We start from the raw sequence: 22583 nt of genomic DNA, 5'->3' as shown, positions 1-22583 counted from the left end.
TAGCAGCTGGGGCTATTGAATACAGGTGTGTCGCTGCACACACTTAATGCTCTGTGAGAACACACTGCTGCGGTACAGTAACGAAGAGCTAAAGTCATATTCCAAAGCTGCTGTTTATTTGTGAAAAATTCATAGTGAAAAATGTCCTTTAATGTAGTCAAACAAATGGATATTGATATTTAAGGGGGTGCATCAGTGATCTGGATACTATGTTGAAAATCATGTTCTCCAGGAAAGAAATAAGTGGGATGTTACTTTAACTGGAAACCTCAGTTCACTCAGATTTTGTTTCTCATGCAGTACATAGAGGAGAGTCAAATGACGTCAAGATAAAGTGATGTATCAGAGATGCATTCTACAACTAAACAATGAAAATGGCTGTTTAGAGCCAGGTAAAATTTTGGGGGTCAGTAGGTATTCAATTTCCTATTTTCACTTACCAGGTATTGGCAACTGGTCTTCAACGTCACTCAGGTAGGAAAATGGATTTGAAACTGTAAGGGGCTTTTAATAAACCAGAAAAGTTAGTGCCCTTTTCTGGATAAGGAAGTACTGGAAGTACTGAAGCCCAGGTGTTAGTGCTCAGGAGTCTTTCTGGGAGCTGTCATGTTGAGACCTGATTAGTCCATGAGTGGAAAAGCGTGGAGCTGTGGTTGACCAGAGAGCCAACTAAAATGAGGCTTAACCACCAGCTGAATTGTCATGTAGAGGAGGGAGAATGCAGGCAGAAAGCAGGGGATGGGAACGTAGAAAAGAAATGAAAGCTATTGCAGAAAAACTCCAGAATGTGGAAAAGAGCTTCCTCAGATGTCTAGGAAGCATTCCTAAGACAGACTAAGAAGGAGGTGTAGGGGCCCTATCCCAGATCAGACCAACCCAGGTCTCCTTCCCCTTCTCCCTCACTCCCTGCCCTGCATTGCCTCTGAACAGGGCAACTGCCTGGCACTTCATTGCCAAAACAATGCAAAGAAAATCCACCAATAATTTGATATCTGGAGCTCAGAAATAAACAGCTGCCTGGTACCAATTTTATTATATAAAGCAAATTTATATAAACAAAGTTAGGCTTAAAACTTATTTGGCAAGAATTAAATATTTTCTGTTTATTCTAGAGACATTTGTGGAGTGCATGGATGTGATGGAAACAGATAAATAAAGCATCATTACAGGGTAGAATTAATTAATTGCCTGGAATAATTTTAAAGCTGTAGTGAAAGGTCCTATCTTTACCAATAGCATTATTTTCCCAAAACAGGGAGCCTCAAACCTCTGGGTTGTGTGACTCATTTCTCCCTTGTGCACTGTTTGAAATCTCTAATATTTCCACTTACGTTGTGGCCACCCTAACCCCAATCCTTGCCTCTTTACCCCTGAGTTTCAGCAACAGCCTCAAAGCAGGCTTTCCTAACTTTCCTCTAACCTATCTTTGCATAGTGGTCTTCAAAAAAACACTTGGATATATTGGTTTCAGAGCAGGAGCACTGGGATTAAAAAAAAACAACAAAGCAACTCCAAAAGCGATTCTGATATACACCCCTGGGTGGAAACAAAGGCTTTAAGCTGTTGCTAAATTAGTGTTCTACACAATATCCAGTTACTACATTGCTTTCCTACCCAGAGAGCTTTGGTTGCTGTTTGTCACTACAGGAGCATTCATCCATACCTCCCTGCTTGGCATTGGCCTTCTCCCCTCCTGTCCAGCTCCTCCCTTTCCCAGCAGGGTTCAACTCTGATACTCAGACATTCCATGCTCACACCCACTCCTGTGCCCTCAGTTGTGGATTTTTCTTTGCCACCTGTAAGCATGGATTCTATCTTTCATGATTCAACCCACGTGTCACCTTTTCCATGGAAGTCTCCCTGGGAGGTTCCTTGTTTCCTGAATTTCTACATCATGTACACTCTACACTATAATGAAAATTATATTGGAGAACATGTCTTATTACATACCATTGTCTTATTTTGTTAGCCTTAAGTAACCAATGAGAATGAGGAACCAACAAGAGAGCAAGAAGATATAAATGTGAAAGATTTTCTATGGCACCTAACATAGCTATCGGTCTGTTGCTTCTTGCAGGAAGTCCTCTGTGTCTTAGATCTGGGTTAGATATTTCCCCTCCACATATCTGTGGCACCTTGCTGTTTCCCAGTTACATTATAAGTACATCAAAACTCTGCATTTTCTGTGTTTGTTTCTCCGTGTAGCCCCTATGGACCAAACACTAGGAGAGCAGGGCCCACGTTCACCTGGTTCACCCTCTAGTACATAGTCCAGGTCTTGAGATATGCTCAGTACATATCGTTTAGACTTATAGAAAAATTAGTAATTTAAAAATATATGTGCAGCTGAGATGGGGACAAATGGACCAAATAACTTCCATAGCATCCTAACATTTTGGTTGGCTTGGCTTCAGGTATAATAGATAAGCAAATCTAAACCATACAATGAATCAGATAACTAGCATTTGGTTGTATACTGAACTGTATAATTTTCTGATATATAATTAATAATGAACCTAATCAATTCATTGTAATTATCAAATTCTTTTCTTTATGTGGTTACTTTTCTTGTCTATAAAATTCAAGGTCCTGGGGAGTGAAAGATAGCATTTGTTGCTTCCACACGTCTCCCACAGTTCTTAACTCAGTGAGTGTTTCTTGATTCGATGTCACAAATGCAGTTTTTAAAGAGCCTGTGTTGCAATGTATCTGCCTGGTGCTAAACATCTGTTGCTTCCTAACAAGTGCTGCATTCATTTTAATGGCACTGGTGCACAGAAGTAAACAGAGCCTTGGCAGGCTTTCCATAAAGGAAACTGTGTTTGCTTCCTTCATTAATTACTAATGGAGCATTAAGACATGTATTCTCCTTTGAGCCAAGTTGGATAATTCCCGGCACTTAAGGCTGGGGTGCTTTCAAAAGTGGAGGCATGCATTGACACACCAGAGAGCGTGCCCTATGGCAAGCACAGTGGTGGCTGGCTTGCCAAGACTGCACAAAGCTTTGGATGGATCAATACCAGGTGTACTGGTCTGTCCAACCTTTCCCAGGTCTTGGGTTAATGTGGCATAATGAATATGAATCACCGGAATATTTCTGAAGGCAGCCATCGCAGTGTGAATCAGACAAACCACCTGAGAGATGCAGAAAGCTGAAATGGGTGACCAAAGGGTTACCAAGCACAAAACGGCAGACCAAGAGTGCCATGCTAATTAGAGGAAATATGAAACAAAATATAATTAGTCAATTTTTACTTTACTGCCAATTAATAACAATTAAAATGAAAAATTTATACTCTGGGCCACGTTAATTAGAATAGCATCAAAATGCTAAAGTGGAAACCATGAGAAATAAAGTAGATCAATAGACGCTTACTGGTAGGTAAGTGTTGATAAGTGTAGATTCACAGATACTTATTGGTAGATATTGATAGATTTTAACAGATAGCCCTTGGATTGTGATCATTTAAACAGATAAAATATGAATATGAACATAAAAGAATGTAATTAAGAATGCTGACTAGTTGGCTGCATTTAGACATTTATGGAATCTATAAAAATATATCATATTTTCAATGTCCACATGGAAAATTTACAAAAATAGCATCTTTTTTTATTAAATGCAGAAAATCTGCAGGCTACTCTTTCTTATTACAAAGCAGAGAGATATAATATAAATGTAAACAAAACAACCCAGCCACTTGGTGCTGGCTGTATTTGGGGGCTAGAGGGATTTGGAATTAAAGGAGGTAAGATTATCCTTTTAAGGATAAACTTTAATCTAACATAATAAATTAAGACAGAGGGACAAAAGTCACTTCCAAGACGCAATGTAACTTTCAGGACACTAAGATCTAGCCATGTTCCTATTAAATACATTAGCCTTTCTGAAGAAAAATATGTGTCAATCCAAAGTGAAGCTGGTTCAGCCAAAAAAGAAGGAAAAAACCAAAAGCAACTGTGAGAAGGCACAACCTGGTGCTGCCCCTGTTCCTCTCAGGAGCAGCAGCTGGAATTCAATAATATGACAGGTTCGCAAGACCATCCTTCTCGAGGTGGAAGTGTGGAGTTAGTTAGCCTGATTTGGGCTCTAATTTCCTGCACACTGTTTGATGTCGATTTGGTCCTTCATGTACGGCTCTGTGTACAGGATGATTGTGTGTTATGGGAGCTGGGAGTGTGGGGCCTCTGTCCTCATAACGTTAATGATAGGAATTCATTCCAAGAAATGATCTGCTCTTGTGCTGGAAAAGTAAGCTTCCTGTACCTTACAGGGTACTAAGGCTACAGGAAAAGAAAGAGTCCAGGAGTTGACGTGCATTTGTATGAGCAAGTAAACTAAATGACGCAATGTACGTTGTTCATTCTCGCTGCTGTGCCCTAGTGCTCAGCATAGGCGTTGCTATGTGTGGGGCCCTTGGATATTTGTTGAAGGAATGAAGTAACTGGGGAAGGACAGAATTACTTAACAAACCCTGGTGGGATAATTGGTTAACTATTTTACATGCACTAAATAAAACAGAGATCATACAGCTAAAAGAATTCATTTTAAAAATAAAATAAATTAAAGAAATATTCAAATGTTGGTAGTACTTCTCAAAGCACGACAATTTTGTAAGTTTAGAAGGATGAAAAGAAATCATGAGGGAGAATAGCAACAAATCTTACTACCTAAATATTAAAACCTTATGTTAACAAAATATTACTATAATATCCAGAATTCAAAGTCAGACAACATGGGAAAGCATTTGCAGGAAATGTGACATCCAATGGCCTGATATCTTTATTATATAAAATGTTCATACAAATTTGTAATAGAAATGTTAAAACTCCAAGAGCATGGACAGACAACTCACAAAAAAAGAAATTAAAACTAGTAAATAAGCACATGGAAAAATATTTGACTGACCTGGTAATCAAAGACATTTGAAATAAAACAGAATTTTTTAAGAGCCTTTTAAATTAGCAAGAAAAAACATAAGAATTATTTTTATAAAACCCAATGCTGGTAAGTATGTTGTAAAAGTGATATTCTCATATTTTGTTGATGATTCTTTATAAACTGGTACCTCCTTTTTGCGATAACAATTTGACAATCTAATATAAAGAGCCATAAAAATATTTATAGTCTTTGACCTAGTAATTTAACTTGTGGGAAACTATCCTGAGAAAGATTAATCTAAACTATGGAAAAAATTAAATGCCTGAGAGTAAATTGGGAAACAGTAAATGTCCCACACAGGGGAATGATTAATATGCCATGGCAGAGCCACTGGCTAGGAAACGACTAGCCATTTATAATTATGGGCGTAGAGGCCATGCAGCCACGTGGGGAGATGCTTGTGTTTTCATATTAAGTGAGAAGTGAATCAACACTTGTGTATGAAGAGATGTGCAGAGGAGAACAGATTAAAGTGAATATACTAAGTGTGAAGTGGTTGATATGGAGTGGCAGGAGTATAGTGGCTGTTCTCCTTACCTACCTTTTTTTTTGGACATGTGCTGTCATTTAGCCTGTTTTCCCCTCCCTCTCCCCCATCTGCCCTCAACCAGCCCGCAAGCTCCAGGCTCAGCTTCCACAGCCCTACCCGTCTGAGTCAGCACCACCCAAGTTCCAGCTGGTCCCAGGAGCCCTCCCCTCACATCAGTCAAATGAAACTCTCCCTTTTCTAGGCTCCTATATGCTGTGTTGACACTTCTGTTATACTGCATATATAATGCACTTTGTGTGGCAATGATGTAGGTATAGTATGTGTCTGTTTCCAAAACTTAATTTTTTAAAATTCACAAATTTTAGTAGAGGCAGAAATTGTTTGATTCTTTCTCTCTCCCCCAGCACAGAGCGCAGTGCATTGCATGGATGATATTTATTTAGCATGCCTGAATAAATATTCATTGAAGTGAATTGAATTGCACTGAAATGAACTACTTCTGTTTCCCTGGCAGGTGGAGCTCATGAAGGCCTGCAGCACTTGGGTCCTTTTGGCAACATCCCAAACATTGTGGCAGAGTTGACTGGTGACAACATTCCTAAGGACTTCAGTGAGGATCAGGGCTACCCAGACCCTCCAAATCCTTGTCCTGTTGGAAAAACAGGTAATGGGCATGCCCTTTGGTCCCCCTGTATGGCAGGGGTTTGGGGAAGAAAATAACAACTCAAATATCAGCTACAGATATTATGAGAAATAGTGTTTCTAGTCCACTGATGCCTCATGTGTTTGTAAGTGGATGGGAAAGGGAAATTTATTCTAGAATAAATTCTTTGGTAAGTTCTGGTATTTAGATGCACCCACACTTCCTTGCTGAGGCATTACCTGTCTCTCTGCTTCTTTGTAAGTAGAAGTTGATTCTCTTTTCTGCAGGAAGAATTGTTTTCCCTTCTTCTATGATACAACCGCTGTCCAGTTTTAGTGTCTTTGGAAGTGGTTATATAGTTTTGTGGATTATCCATGCCCATTTGTTTTCCTTACTTCTCCTGACAATCAACACTTCAGCTACGTGTCAACTAATTAACATTCATCCTGAAGTGTTTCTTAAGAGGCCAGGAGGTAGCATGAGAGAGAGAGGTCCAGTATTATAAGAAGTTGGCCGGGGAAGAAGGTTGAAACTTTCCTTGCTACTTGTGTATTCTTCCCACTTACTACTTCCTAATGCAAACAGAATGAGTGGCGAGTGGTTACACTTATATTGGCCTTTGAGCATCTTACTTTGGTGGTTAAGGATAGTGGCCCTAGACTTGAACTATCTGGATTCAAACCCAAGGTCAAAATATGTGACTTTGACTAAGTTAATTAACCATGTTCACTTTAGGTTCCTCATTTGCAAAATGGGGGTCATTGTGGGAATTAAATGCAATGATCTGTGTTAGCACTTGGCGTAGCACCTAGCACAGAGTTCAGGACTCATGGCATCCAGATTGTAATTAGCTTTTCCCCTAGGAAGTAACGCATCTCTCTTTATGGGCTTGTGCTAATTTCTAGTACCAAAGTAGTCCCTTTCCCCAAGTCTGATAATAATAGTTGGTACTCATTATCCTTACTATGTATATATGGAAACTGAAGCTCAGAGAATAACACGCCCAAGGTTACCTACACAGCAAGTAGCTGAGTCAAGACTCATACCCAGGTCTACTGGATTCAGCACCATGTGCACAACCAGAGGGATAAGCTGCCTTCCTCTGAAAACCGTGACAGCATTGACCCCTCAGCTTGTCTTAAACACAACACAGGCTGTGTCTAGAAGGCGCTGTCTCCCAAAGATATTCCCATTTTCATGCAGGGTGAGGTCTCTGTATTTCGTGGGGCACAGAGCCTTCGTCCTGGGATGGAGCAACTGGAGGAGCTGAATGTGACCCGGCCAAGGTGGGGATGCTGGCCCAGGACTGCGGGAAAACCTAGATCACTGCACAGTGCCAACCACTTCTGCTACCTCTCACTTGCTTGTAGGGCCTTGGAGGGTAGGAAGAAAGCCAAGTTTGAAGTTTGAAGACTAACTGTCCCCATGGGGATTTGCTTAAATGGATTAGATATAGTTCAGTAGTCCTTAAGGTGTGGTTCTAGGACCACAGCAGCATCAGCATTACTGAAACCTTTTTGGGAATGAAAATGTTTAGGCCTTTTCCTAGATCTATTGAATCAGAAACTCTGGGGTAGGACCCAGTGATCTGTATTTTAACCTGCTTTCCACATGATTCTGGTCTGTGCTAAAGTGTGAGAACTGCTGGTATAGGAGGGTGGGCAGAGAAGCAGAGTTTGAGTCAAGACACCTGAGTTTTAGTCTTCACTACAGGAGTCACGTTACTTCCCAGGACCTCAGCCTCCTCATCTATTAAAATGGACACATAGTCAATGCCTTTTTAAAACATGCAACGTGGGTATCCTGATAAAAAAAAATACAGATCTATGTAAGGAAGTACTAAGGGGCTCTAAGATGTAGCAATCTAAGAAAGAGTTGGATAAAGACCCAATTTATCGGCCATTTCCTTTGTTATCCTTCCATTAAGCTAACTTATTTCTCAGCCTTCATTCTACCATAATTTGCATTCTAAAAAAGAAACCACTTGTAGACATGGTCATTATTTCTAAGAAATTGCTTGAGATATGCCTTGCTGGGAATCATGACACCACACATGTGAGAAATCCAAGAAAAAAACCTAGACTTGCCCCTCCCATGCCACGCTCTCCTCTGAATCATGGCCTGTCACCGGGGACAAAAAAAACAGAGTCCATCCTCAGGGATAGGATGTGAATTCTGGGGTGCACTGTTGGGTCCAAGATGCCTTTGATTCCCAGGGCAGGGCTCTATCTTTACCTCTCAGTCTGGGGGCCCTCAGAGGCACTTGAGAAAATTATGAAAAGGTTGTAAAGCTGCCTTTTGCAGACTTCTCTTGAAGAATTCTTGCCAGAATTCTCTTGATTTTCTCTGCCTTTCCGGTAGGTTAATTGCTATAGATGAAGAAGTTAGATAGGTAGTTCAGTGAAAGTGAGGAGCCCCCAGAGAGCCACATTTGGGGTTTGTTCAGAAGGCAGCACTCCCACACGAGCTTCCAGTAGCTAAGAGCTGAGAGACTGGATGCCTGAAGGCGCTGGAAGGCTTCAGAGCAGTCTCAGGAGGTTAGACTCCTGACTGACTGTGTTAGACCCCTTTTAGCACTGACTTTGGTGGTTCATTATCTCTGTGAAAACGGACTCTGTTTTTCCCCAGCCCTACACAAAATTCGCCATCCCTCCCCTGTCCCCTTATTTAAACAGCTGTCTATCGAGCATTAGAGACAGAAAGAAATGACTCATTTTCAGAGCGTGGTGTCTTGTAATGAATGATAGGGCATAGGTAACAGCAGCAGTGAAGAGGGATGACCTTCTTGGGATTGAATGGAAGACATGCTTTATGTTCAAGAGCAGCCACAGTACAAACTGCCACTGAAAGAGCAACGGTGAGAAGGGAAGTAAAACAAAGAGCAAGGCGAACATGTGCCAGAGGCTCTGTGTGTGGTCATCTTTCTCATAGCAGCCCTGAAAGGTAAGTACGTGATTATTCCCATCTCACAGATGAATAAATGGATGCAGAGAGATGAAGTTAACTTTTCCAAGGAACTAAATGCATCGTCACTTATGAGCCAGGATTGTAGCCCTGAGCTCCAGTCCATCCAACTTCAAAGTTTACCCCATCACCACCGGAACGCACAGCCTCAAGGACTGTCTAGTGATTGTTTTGTTCTTGTATAAGGTGCATTCTCCAAAAGCTGAAACTGTTGCTAACGACTCAGCCAAGGGGAAACAGAGTGAGTCATGTGGAATGGAAGTATATTAGTTAAGGAAATATTGGCTGTTACAACAAATAAAAAATTATAGTGGCTTAACACAATAGGAGTTTAGTTCCTACTCCTGTGATGTCCTGCCAGAGGTGGGTGAGGTATGGGGGCCTGGAAGGTTCAGCAACCCAGACGATGAAAGTCTTTCATCTTTCTACCTGACATCCAAGTTGCCCCAGCTGGCCACATGCAGCAAGCAGAGCAACATGGCGGGCATGGGAGCATGGGACAGGCAGTGGGACTCATCCAGGAGGTTCTAATGGACTAGACCTGGAAGTGGAATACATCACTTCTGCCCATGTCCTGTTGGCTCAAACTCGGGCATACAACACCATCCAATTGCAAGGCATGACTGGGAACCTGGCTGTGTGCAGAGGTGGTAGGGGAAGTGGGTTTGGTGGGCAGCCAACCAGTCTCAGTCACAGGTAAGGGGATGAGTGAGCATTTGGGATGAGTCAATCCCAGAGGGAAAGTGGCTTAGAGTGACTGATGTGAACACAGTCTGACCTTTGGGTGTCTAGTTGTTTTTAATAAATTAACTCTTAGAATAATGATAAATGCCTTGGCCGTTTCTCAAAAACCTTTTGCAGTTGATGATGGATGTCTAGAAAACGCCCCTGACACGGCAGAGTTCAGTCGAGAATTCCAGCTGCACCAGCACCTTTATGATCCGGAGCATGACTACCCAGGCTTGGGCAAGTGGGTGAGTCCAACCTTAGTTACCAGAGTACTCTTATGCTCTGCTGCTCTGAAGGCACTCGTGGCAGAGATGAGCAACACAGATGGGGAGAGAGAACAGTTGTTTAGTGGCTGCTTTTTCAGAAATCTCTGGTTGAGAGGGACTTTAAGTAATTACTAGTCCAAACCACAGTGGGGGCCACAATATACCAGCCCGTCCAAAGAGTCAATGGCCTGAACTCTCTCATCGGCAAGAGTCTGCAAGGGCTCCCCTCGTTCTGTCCCCATCTGGGTCATAACACATCCTGAAGTCTCACCAGTGTTTCCCACAGCTCTTACAAGACAGGTAGGAATAAAAAAAAGATACTGAGAAAATTTGCAAATTTTAACTCTAGACTGAGGGTAATGACCACTGCAGAACTAAGGAAAAACAATGCCAGAAGCTTTGAAACAGATGTATGTAATTCTGAGTTACGGAAAGAGGGAAGAAAGTTCCAAAATGTGCATCCGTGAACTTGTTGTCAATATCAGGCAAGAATCTATAATTGCCAGTCAAGGAAATTGTTTATAAGTACTTGGAAAGAGAAATCATGACCATTTGGCACAGGTTTGCTAAAAACAAGTTTTGTCAAATTAATCATTGCCAGCATTATTCGTTCACTTGCCAGCTTGATGAGGGAAATAAAGTGAGCATGGAGCATTTGGACCTCTGCGGAGGGTTTGATGAGATCCTTCATGATCTCCTGTTGCGCGCAGTTGAGAGATACGCCCCAGTAAGAGAATGTCCCCAGAAGGGAGCTTGATAAAGAGTCCATCCACATCAACTGGGAGAGAGATTTCACATGGCATCCTGCATGTTCACATTTTTATAAATGTTTGTAATAAAAAAGTATGGAACGTGTACTAATCAGACTCTCAAAAAATGACACAGAGTTGGAAGGGCTAGCACTGAATGACCGAGCTGGGATTTAGGACGGTTGTAACAGGCTGGAACAATGAGCCGAATAAGATCCCAGTCGAATGGGGATAGACCTCTGCTATGTTTCTGTGGCTGAGCCTATATAATCAAATGCTGAAGCTGTGTGAGAAAAGCGGAGAATGCAATACTAGGGAGTGTTAATTCACATACCGGTAGGTGGTGAATACGTCTGTGGAACGAGTGAATGAGAAGAAATCCCTAGGTGCCCAAGCCCTTTGAAAGCTATCCGTCCCATCTCAGTTCCTTACTGGAAGCTGAATTTGCTTCAGACTTCACCTGGAATTTTGTAGTCTCAAGAACCAAACTCTCTCCCTTCCTTTTGTACTCTTTTAGAGAGAACTGTCTCTCCTCATTAACAGCCGTTTTTATTTTTTCATCATTTTGCTTTAACATCACACTGAGTTGATTCAACATGCAGCTTTTAATGTGCACATGCTTTCTGTCTTAAATGAACAAAGCAATAACACCCTGTAAATTAATTTTGCTTCCTCATATATGCATTATTCTATTTTCATTTTTTCTATAAACAGTTCTGTTAGGGAGAATTGGAGCCGGGGAGCCAGGTTGAAGCCTACCAGCAGAGTTTAAATATGTTGAATTAAACTGGCAAACATCTATAGGTTCTTAAATAGGAGACTGGAATTACAAAAGACTTCTATCAAGTGTATTCTGGTGGCAGAAGAGACTACAGGCAGGAAATCATATAAGCAGTAATTCCAGCTATGAAGGCTGTGGACATAGTGAATTCAAGTGAATCTCCCCAACATGATGAGACTCTAAGACATCTCAAAGGAGGCCGGGGAACTGACTAGAATTGCTATGTGACAAAAATAGAGACAAAGAGGAAAGAAGAGTTATGTCAGGTTTATATGAAGTAGATGCTGTGAACTTTCCCTCTGGGGGGATCTTAGAAAGAAAGGGGAAAAGAAGAGAGGGAGGTGGGAAGGGAAGAAGGGATATGGGAAGGGAAGGAGGGAGCTGAGAGGAGGAAGGAGAGAGTAGACCATCACAGGGGATCACAGAGAATCCACAAGAGATGGAGAAAAATATTGCTGAATGGAAGCAAGGGGCGGGTTCAACAAAGACCAAATGGAAGATATTAAGCCTGCTTTGTTCCAGGCACTGTGCTAGGTTCTCAATGTGCAATAGTCACCAAGACATGGTACTGGTCTTCACAGAGCTTACAGGCTTCTGGTTGAAAAAAACTAAATGAAAATAAAATGAACCCAAGCTAGCACTGTTCAGCATCATGCTCTGGCTATCCCATGAGCACCAGGTGCAGTTACTAGGACAGGTGGAAGATAAGGTAGAGGAAGATCCACGACTGAGGACTCACACAGCTGATGTACAGTAGCCAGTGAGGAAGTCAAACTTGCTGAAAAGGTCAGTGTCGAGGTGGAAGGCGAGAAGGCAGCCTGCACAGCTGGCAGGCTGGAAATGAGCAGACAGAAGCGAGAGGGAGACTGCGGACAGTCTGACTCAGGGCAGAGACCCCACCTGGGGAATCGGGAGAAAGGGAAACTCCTCTCTTGCCAACTTTCCTTGCCTCTTCTTAAAAACCTTCACAGATTTCTCTCACCAAGTTCCACTCACTCTCAACACTCCAGTAAGAGGCCAACACTACCCTTCATCTCTTTTGCATCCGTTTCTAAATACCAGTTTGTTTTCTGTCATTTCTACTCTTTTTCTATATCAGAGCTCAACCATGTAAGTTAGGACTAAATGAAAGGGAAGTACTATTACAGATTGTGACCAAGGACCAATGTTTCCACACCTTTTATAATCTATGACTATATGGTTGTTTAAACAGAAGTTCCTTTCATTTATTTTCTCATTTACTTAGCAGTAAAACATGGTCTGCTTGATCTTCACATGGAAGTGTGAATTGGGTACGCCTTCTTTTCTAGGCTGGGGTCCACAAGCTTCCTCAGTCTGTATAGAGAGTGATGGCCTCAAGCTCATCTTAAGCTCAACCACCCTTTGAGTTAACAAAATAATTCTCTTTCACATGAAACTGCATACAAGGCCCTGATTCCTTATTTGCAGATAATGTTTCCCTAGAGCTGAGCTTGGTTTTTAGCAGTGATTCCCATATAAATATCAGTGTCTTGTTTCCTGCATTTTTGTCTTTGTTAATGTGTCTAGACACATTTATGAAATGCACATCATATGCCCTCCAGGCCTGTGTTAGGTGATTGGAATACAAAGATGAATAGTAATTGTCTTTTGTAATACACTAATAGATAGTAATATTTATTGAGCACATACTATGTGTCAGACATTATGTTAAATACTTTACATGAATTATCCCATTCATTCTGCCCATCCCTGTTACTCTCATTTTACAGATGAGAAAATACAGTCTTAGGGAGTTTGAGTAGGCTGTGCAGTACCACAGAACTGATGATTGTCAGAGCTGGGATTTGAACCAAACTGACTCCAGGAGTTCTTTGAATATTGAATAAAGTCCTTACCTTGTCCACAGCTCATTACTCAGATAGTGCCCTGTACAGGGATCCCATTAAGTCCTATCTAGGACTGGTTGCCTTTCACACGATGTGTGTACCCACAGCATTGAGTGGCTATGACCACAGGCTGGTCACTCTGCTCCTTCATACGTTAAATCACCAAGCATTACTTAGGAAAGAGTTGTAAGGACAGCAAATATTTCTCCTTGCCAAGTGCTTATCACATCTTTTCAACAGCAGCTTCAGCAATTAGAGGCTTTTCCTTAAACAGAAGCAGCTGGTTTTGGCCAGAGCCTGAGCTGAGGAGAAATGAGAGACAAGGACCCTGTCTGCCTCTCTTTGCCTTTCATGACCTTGATATGTCTAAAGAGTTGAGACTCTTCGGGTGGCGTTTGTCTGATTTTCCCATGTGATCCAGCTGGAGTTACGCCGGCTTTATGTTACGCTCTTCGTAGTGTTTTATATCAGGAGGTACATGATGCCAGTTTGTCCCCAACTTTGTGGTAGCTTACTTAAAGTAGTATCTGCCAGTTTTCGCCAGTGCGACGTTAACATTTTTCCTTTTGAAATTAATAATTCATCTGTGGGGGGGGGGCTACTTTGAGATTGTATAAATGTTTTGTTCACATTAAAATTTTAACTAACAATTTTAGTATCCATTGATGATCCTTACCAGAATCAATTATAACTGTGATAGTTTTGAAGGTGATTTTCTCACTGTTATTTTTTGAGCATTTATTGGTTGGCATTCTACTCTAAGCAAGAGTAGATAAATAAATAAAGTAGAAATACATAAATGAAGATCTTTCTCTTTCTTTCTTTCTTTCTTTCTTTCTTATTTATTTACTCATGTATATATTTACCTAAAATTGTGTTGACCTATTTAATATCAGTATGGATTTGTTGATGCCTGTTATTATTTATTTTGGTGTTCAAACTGTCCTAAATTTCACCAGTGGCAATCTGTAATATGGCTTCTCTTTCTTTTTAACATTTTTTGAGTACTTCCTAACTTTCTGCCCCAATTAAATATTCCAAATTCATTCATCCTTGTGCTTTCCCTGCCCTAGCCCTGGAAGCATATATTTCTGCAAGAAGTCTCCCTGGTTCCATTTAGGAGTGGAATTTGAAACCAACATCTGGGCACTTGTCCAAAATCTTGATGGCACAATGGAAAGCCCTCTTTATGAACTCAAACCTGCTACTCACATGGGAACCAGGCTCACCACTCTCCCCTCTCCACCCCGTGGACAAAGAATGGGTGTCAGGAGAAGGGGCTGGTTTCTTCTCAGACTTCCTTTATCCATACTATACCTGCCAGTCCCTGCCTGTAAACCCATACAAAGCAGGGCTAACTGCAATGCCCCAGCCACTTTCATGCAGGGATGGGACAGCATCAGCCTGCTGTCCTAACCGTGGCCCTTTGGGAAACTCAGGGACCATCCTTGAGAGGAAGACTTGCCAGACCTTTTGCACTTCATTTTGAATGAAGTCCCTTACGGGCATAATCTGGCCCACGACATTCTAAAGGAGGGTAACTAAAACGATGCTGCCTCTACCCTGCTGGTGGCGCTGTGGGGCTCTGCCGCAGTTGGCTGGCTGTCCCACGTGGTGGTGCCAGCTCTCAGGTCCCTGTGCACTCACTCCTTCCTGCTCAGGCAGCTGAACATGGAGGTGAGCGAGGAAAGCTTCTATCCTCACCCCTATTTCCCCAGCTGCCTTCTCCAGCTCTGGTGCAAACTCCCAAGACATTCTTGGAGCATCGGGAACTGTTACATCCCAGGAAGGCATCTATAGATGACAGGAGTGAGCCTCACTGAGATATCCTCATTCCTCCAGTGAATGATCTACATGTCCACCTTTTTTCCATATATACATATGCATATGCATATGTATATGTATATGTATATACATATACATATATAAATATATACATATTTATATATACATATATATTTTTAAATTGAGGTGACATTGGTTTATAATATTATATAAATTTCAGGTGTATAGCATTGTAGTTTGGTATTGTATACACTATAGCATGTCCACCATCAGAAGTCTAGTTTCCATTCATCTCCTTACAATTGACCTCCTGACCCCCTTTCCCCATTTGCCTTCCCTCCATTCCCCTTCCCCCCGGGTTACCACCCATCTGTTGTCTGCCTCTATGAGTTTGTTTTTGTTCTGTTGTTGTTGTTATTGTTTTTCATATTCCATATATGAGTGAAATCATATGCTATTAGTCTGTCCTTGTCTGACTTACTTCATTTAGCATAATACCCTCAAGGTCCATGCACATTGTCACAAATGGCAAAACTTCACCTGATATGAAATTGGTCAGGTCCCCAAGTGACCATGGGAAAAGGCCGTGGCCATTGTGGCCTTTGGGCAGCAGAGGCTCCTTCCCTCCCTGGCGGGCTCTCTGCATAGTTGAGGTTGGGCGAGTGATACGCATTGTAAATTGTGGGTGAGGTGGAGTCTAATGAACACAAATATTACGAAGCTTATTCTTGGCATTTGTCATTTTCATTTCCAAATCTACCATAAAAATTCCTTCTACCCAGACAGTTCAGAGGATACAAGTGCTGCATAAACTTGTTCCTTACCAAAACTCTGTCATCTCCTCTTTTTTTTAAAATCAATGTCAGGGTATTTTATTTGGAGTAAGATGCATCACATTTTTTGTACATTATTTCCTTTCTTATTAAAATTCAAATGAAAAAAGAACAACACAAGGATAGTCCCCCAGTCCCTCTTCTCTCCTTGTGCCTCCAGGTTACGTGTCTGTCTTTTGCAATCCCAATAGGAGGGAAATCTGCTGAGCATGTGTCTGATATTCCAGAGCTCATTTAAGTCCCCTACGTGTTTGAAATACAGCAATATGTGGAAACGCTTATACAAACTGTGGTAACAGATCCCGTTTTCTTCCCCCAGCATAACTTTCTTTCTGCCAAAAGGCTTTTTTTTTTGGCAATTTTTAAAAGGTTCAGTCTATTAAAAATGTTATAGACCAAATGGTTTTCCGATTGTCTTGACTGGGTACCCTGACTTCAGCCACAGGAGGAAAGGTTGCAAAAGTCAGTGTTTCATTTATTTACCTAGAAGATTGTTATTCATAGTCAGACACTACTCTAGAGAACAGTTTATGTGTACAGCTCATAATAAGGGAGTTAGACACGAAAGTAAAGCAAGATAAACTTGTTTGTTTTAAACGACGGCTATTCAAAGGGAGGAGATGGGTTTCCAGCGTCTCTTGGGTTTCAGAATGTGGTGTTTCCCTGTTTAGGTGATTATCTGTGACACTGACGGGCCCTGGGGCATTGCAGAGGACTTTATTCAGAGCTATACAACCACCAGCTTCTCCCTTGTGGTCTTTCTGACACAACATTCCTTTCATCTAGTTTTGTTTCCAAAATATGTGTATGCAAATATCCAGGGGACACACTAAGGGTTGCTTTTAAAATAGACGTTCACCAAATTTGATCCATATTTCTGCATTTGTTTTCTCTTCTCCCCACTCTAGAACAAGAAACTCCTCTACGAGAAGATGAAGGGAGGACAGAGACGAAAGCGGAGGGTAACACGCAGCTGGCTGGGCTGTTTGGGGGATATCCAGAGCTTTCTGGTCAGGACGGTTGACTGGCTATAACCTTCAGTGGTTGGAATGCAGCAGCATCCTTTCATGTGCAGTCCTGGGAGGGCTGAGCAGTGGTCCCAGGGAGCCTGCCCTGGGTTTCTGGGATGGCTTTCTCTAGCTTTCACACATGACTCTTAGTGCAACTCCAAGCTTTGTGGTGATTCCGTCACCTACATTGCACACACAGAACACGTGTATTGCATCTCTGTACGGGTGTGGGAAGTGCAGGGAGTCCATGAGGTGTGTCTTCCCTCAGAGGGCCTGCAGGCCACTGGGGAAGCTGCTCACCCTTCTGCATCAATTATATAAATGCACAGGAGAGGAACAAGGAAGTGATGCTCCAGGCTGCGATTCTGAAGGAATGTGGGGACGAAAGAGGAAGTGAACAAACCTCATTCTTCCCACATACCTTTTGTCTTGGCTTGGCCAGATTGATGTAAAAATTGACTAGATTTTTGTTATATTGGTTTGCTGATCACTCAATTTACCAACCTCCACAGGGCTGCCCAGGGTGGGACTCTGGCCTGGGTGCTTCACATTTAGCCACCACAGTACTGCCTCGTGCAAAGCTTGGGGGACACCCAAGAGCTTTCTGGTCAGGACGGTGGACTGGCCATAATCTTCCGTGGTCGGAACACTTCAGTGGGTGGTCAAATTTGCCTTGGGTTTCTCGTGCATTTGGTGGTGTCTGGACTTGATCAGTGATCGTTGTCTGCTCTGTTGATCCTCTGGCGCCTTCCTACTCTGAAGAGCCCTGCCACCTGCCATCAGTTTCTGGTCAGTGGAAGAAAAAGTTAAAATTCTGCTATTGCATATAGAAAGTGTGGCCAGAAAGTAACCATTTTTGTTAAAATACACAAAGCTAACCATATACCCAAAGCCACTGACTGATTATTTAGAATAGCAATTGCCAGGATCCTGGCAAAATTTGGGACTCTGGACAGTGGTCTTGGTGGCCATGCTGAGAGTTTTGCCGAGTGCAGTCAGAGGGTGCTCAAGGAGGTGTGGCGTTTTTGAACTCAGCACTAAATTTCAGGCTCCCGCAGCAGAAAGTCCCAAGTCCCTATGCTACCTGACAAAAATTCAGAGGTCCCATGGCCCATTCTCTCTGTGAGACACAGTTCTGGTGTCTGGAAACAGACCTTCTTGGGAGACTCACCAGGGTTATTAGGGGTTTTTCTTGGGTGATTACAGTTTCCAGTGGTAGATGGTGGCAGGAAGTGTCCAAAGGGTGTTGTGTGGTCTTGAGAGAACATCAAGACATTCTGTTGTAGGAGCTCAGAGTACACATAATTTACCAGTGAAATGGCTTGAATATCTCTCCATGGCACAACAAGGCCATTTCTAAATGAGACTGATGATGGGCCCAAAATGAGTAACTCAGCCCGAAGCTTTAATCGTCCCTACTTCCTGGCTCACCATCCCTTCTTGCCCTGACTTAAGTAGTGACTGTGGGTCATGATTTGGGTTCAGTGATGAGACCAGAAAATCAGAATTCTGGCTAGGACACGTGCTATAAAGGTTTTATTTTGGTCTCAACTTCCTCCTCATAGGAGAGGCTTAGAATTTGTGAAAATAAGGGTTGTTTTGACCAGTAAGTATCAAGTTCTTTCTATTCTCAGGCATCTGCAAAGACCCGTGCTCATGCCGTAAATTGTGGGCCTCCTGGGACTGCTGGGGAAACAGAACTTGCCTCCCTGGGCATCAGGCCGTAGCTGGTGTTCCTATTCTTGATTGAAGATTTTACCACCTCAAGTGCATGAATCAGTATAAATCATGGGCTTCCTTTTGGAGCTAAGTAAGGCTTTCTCCAATGAAGCTCAGCATTTGCTGTGGGTTTCCAGAAGACATGAAAGTAGGGATTCAATTCTAATAGTTTTTCCAGCTGTGAAATGGGAATAACGTTCCCTTGGTGACCTAGCCAGTCTCTCACTTGAAGGAGAAGATACATGTGTAAGCACCTGAAGTTCTTCAAAGGGTACTGAAAACCAAGTATCATCATTATTATTATTGCTCTTAAGTTAGGATTCAATATGAATAGTTAAACATTCATCAAAAAGGTCCAACTGATTGCTCCTTTTATTTCCTCACTCACTTACTTCCCTTTCTCTCCAGTCTTGGTCATGTTCTAAGTCTGGGTAGAAAGTTTGTCTCCTATAAAAGAATCCAGGAGGATTCTCCCCAGAGTTCAAGCAAGCCCCTGATGGTTACTTTCTATACTTGCTCAGTTTCAGTTGAATTCCTCCGTGCTTTATGAATAAAAGGTTAATTCACCCGTAAATGACTTTGCAATTTTTTTAACTCTTAAGATGTATATTGTTAATATTTGAGATTTACTATTTATCTTATTTAAAGAGCTATCAACCTTTTATTCCATTGGTAATTATTACAAACATATAATATCCTTTTTTAATGTATTAGAATGCTCAGAATAAATACTATTACTAGAAGTCACTCAAAATATTTATGATATTTAATATACTTTTTCAGTTCACACTTACTCCACTTACCCAAAAATTCTAATATAGTTCCCTAAGATAGGCCAGGCCCGTCTAGTTGACGATCTTCCTGGTGCGGAAAGTATGCGAATTTTTTAAAATGTTTTTTTAAAAGATTTTATTTATTTATTTTTGGAGAGAAGGAAAGGAAAGGAGATAGAGAGCAAGAAAAACATCAATGTTTGGTTGCCTCTCATGTGGCCCCCACTGGAGACCTGGCCCATAACCCAGGCATGTGCCCTGACTGGGAATCAAACCAGTGACCCTTTGGGGGTCATAGTCTGCACTCAATCCACTGAGCTACACCAGCCAGGGCTATGTGAGTTATTTTAAATATTTTAAAGATGTCTTCCCAGCAAAGCATTATCTTTTGTGACATCATTTTTCAGATCTATGAGGACATCACATATTTTGTAATTCTTAGCTGGTTCATGATACATTTTTGCAGGGTGAGTTGGGACTTTCATGATTCACTACCCATTGAATTGTGGAAAGACATTTACAAACACTAAACTCAGATTCCATTGTTTCTCTTTGGAGAATGTCTACTTACCCTTCAAAAGAGTCACAGCAGACCACGGCCCATGGAGAAGAGAGACCCACCTGTGAACTGCATCTGTTCATTCCTGGGGACTTCCTATCTGACAGAATTGCCGATCATTTGCAACTACAGCTTTTTTCTTATATTTTTGTTCACTTATTGGAAGATAACTTCAATAAACTAATATTTCACAACTTCAAATTTTTTCTGCTTGCTTAAGTTAGTTACTAGTTCAAACCCAAGCCTCAAAGAATAGGTGTGTATTAGAGAAGGAATGGAAAAACCTTGACTCATTCAGAATACCAACAGATAAAAGAGATTTCAGACTGTCGAATCTTGAGTCAAACATAATGGAGCCTTCTGTACAACCTCCTCCTTTTCCTTCAGCTTTTCAGTTTAACCGAGGGAAGGTGGAAATGGCTGCTGGAGCCCCGGATGAATCCTCCGTAGGAAAATACTGGCATGAAGAATCAACATAATAGGATGATCTGTGGCCAGCCTGCAAATACTAATTTTAACTTGGCCTGCTCTGTCATCTTTAGAAACTTCTTCTTGTAAAATAATCTAATGCATTTCAGATTCTCTCTCCCACCTAAATAAGGTCATAGAATAATAATTCTCTTTCTTATGGGGCTCATGTATTTAGTTAATAGTGAGAGTGTATTAGTTGGTTCATTCCAAATCTCTGTGCCAGAAAAAGGAGGGGGAAATATTGTGCCCAATAAGAACTTTACAGCTGTGCGAAGGACACAATTAGACACATCTGTCAGACAACATCTCTCCTTCCACTGAGGGGTTGTTTAGTTCACTGGAGTAACCATTTGCTAGGTGGTAGTTACTGTTGTTACCTTATAGTTAATTCAGTAGGCCAGAAATGATTCTTGCTCACCTGTTTTGTGAGATGTCTGTCTCTGAGGTTCAGGTGTAACACCAAACCATGTATATTGTTTCAGAGTGTCAACCCGTATCTGCAAGGACAGAGATTGGACAATGTTGTTGCGAAGAAATCAGTCCCCCATTTTTCAGAAGAAGACAAGGACCCAGAGTAAAGTGAAGAATCCAGGTGGACACCCACATGACCATTTGTCCACGGCATCGCTTCTGTGCATGTGCTATTACAGCCCCCTGAATGGCAACATGTTTCTAATTTAGGCGAGTGTGGATGCAAGCAGCTGTACTTTTGTGCATTGTCCTTCACGCTGATAACTCTGCTTTCTGCTAAATTAGAATAGAAGCTTTTTTTAAAATGAGGACCTGAAATGAGCATTAAAATTAAAGCTTGTGTGTCAATAACGGTGAAAAGCAAGATTGTGAATGAAAAGTCCTCAGATTTCTTGCAGTTTGGACTGAAGCTTTGGGCTGCACTGTTCGGGCCAAGTCTGTAAAAAAGTGGCATTTGTTTTTGATGATGTCACTCACCCAGCCCTTGGGCATCATTACACACCAGTGAAGAGGACTGTACTTGAGAGGACAAGTTGACACATTTCACTTGGCTGTATCTTAATAAATGTGTATGCAAGCATTGGCATAGGAAGTTTTTTTTTAATATTTAGAGCGTTCTAAAACAGTGTCTTTGCTTACAAAAGCAACTCACACATACAAGCTTATCTGATCTTAATGACAATACTGTGAAGTAAACGGGACTATATAATTATCCCCATTTTACAGGTGGTGGGACTGAGACTCAGAGAGCTTCCATGGACAGCTGAAGGTGGTGCAGTCAGTACTTGGTGACTAAGGTTTTCTGACTTTGAGTTATTGTATTTGTTAAGTACATAATGGGTGTGTGTTGTGTGCCAGGCACAGGGCTGGGAGCCAATCTGACATCTGTGAGGTCCTCAGGCTGCAGATTGTACGATCTTGATTTCTTTTTTTTTAAATTAGTTTATTGTTGTTCAAGTACAGTTGTCTGCATTTTCCCCCCTCCTCACCCCAGCCAAACCCACCTCCCACCCCACCAGCCAAACCCACCTCCCTCCCTTGCTTCCACCCTCTCTGTGAGCTCCAAGTAGGTCAGTCAGATACATTCTGCTTTTTAAAAACATTTTTAAATGTATTGATTTTTTTAAGAGAGAGAGAGAAACATCAATTTGTTTTTCTGCTTATTTATGCATTCACTGGTTGAGTCTTGTATGTGCCCTCACTGGGCATCAGTAAAACCCACAGCCCTGGCATATCAGGACAATGCTCCAACAGACTGATCTACCTGGCCAGGGCTCCGCTCTGTTTTTCAAGTTTAGAATGGCTGGTGCTGGAGCACTGCCTTGTCTGTTTCTGAAGAGGTGTGCATTTCCTTTCAGCCGAGTCCTCCCAAGTCAGAAAAGCAGCCCAGAGGAAGGCTGGCAGGAATCAGTTCACTGCTGAGGTTATTTCTGTGTCCTTTACAACTCCTCACTCCAAAGCAGACAACAGTTTCAGGCTTTGATATCGTTGGCTTCAAGTTCCTCATCTATAAAAGAGAGACAGCAGTGA

At 41.9% G+C, this 22583-nt stretch overlaps 1 protein-coding gene across 1 annotated transcript in view; it reads left to right on the top strand.

Moving 5' to 3' along the window:
- The window catches only part of LOC123808490 (neuroendocrine protein 7B2), a 59541-nt gene extending 37908 nt beyond the window's left edge, over nucleotides 1–21633 (top strand). Inside the window, exons 3-6 of the mRNA XM_045823159.1 lie at nucleotides 5947–6096; nucleotides 9901–10013; nucleotides 16959–17012; nucleotides 21065–21633. Of these exons, the coding sequence (XP_045679115.1) occupies nucleotides 5947–6096; nucleotides 9901–10013; nucleotides 16959–17012; nucleotides 21065–21160 (413 nt within the window). The 3' untranslated portion in view covers nucleotides 21161–21633. The remainder of the gene's footprint in view (nucleotides 1–5946; nucleotides 6097–9900; nucleotides 10014–16958; nucleotides 17013–21064) is intronic.
- The last annotated feature ends 950 nt before the right edge of the window (nucleotides 21634–22583 follow it).

This window comes from Phyllostomus hastatus, unplaced genomic scaffold, assembly GCF_019186645.2.
Source record: "Phyllostomus hastatus isolate PE091 unplaced genomic scaffold, TTU_PhHast_1.1 phas_scaffold_501, whole genome shotgun sequence".
NCBI classification, from domain to species: Eukaryota; Metazoa; Chordata; class Mammalia; order Chiroptera; family Phyllostomidae; genus Phyllostomus; species Phyllostomus hastatus.
Note: the sequence above shows the minus strand (reverse complement) of the source record. Positions and strands in the feature narration are given on the sequence as shown.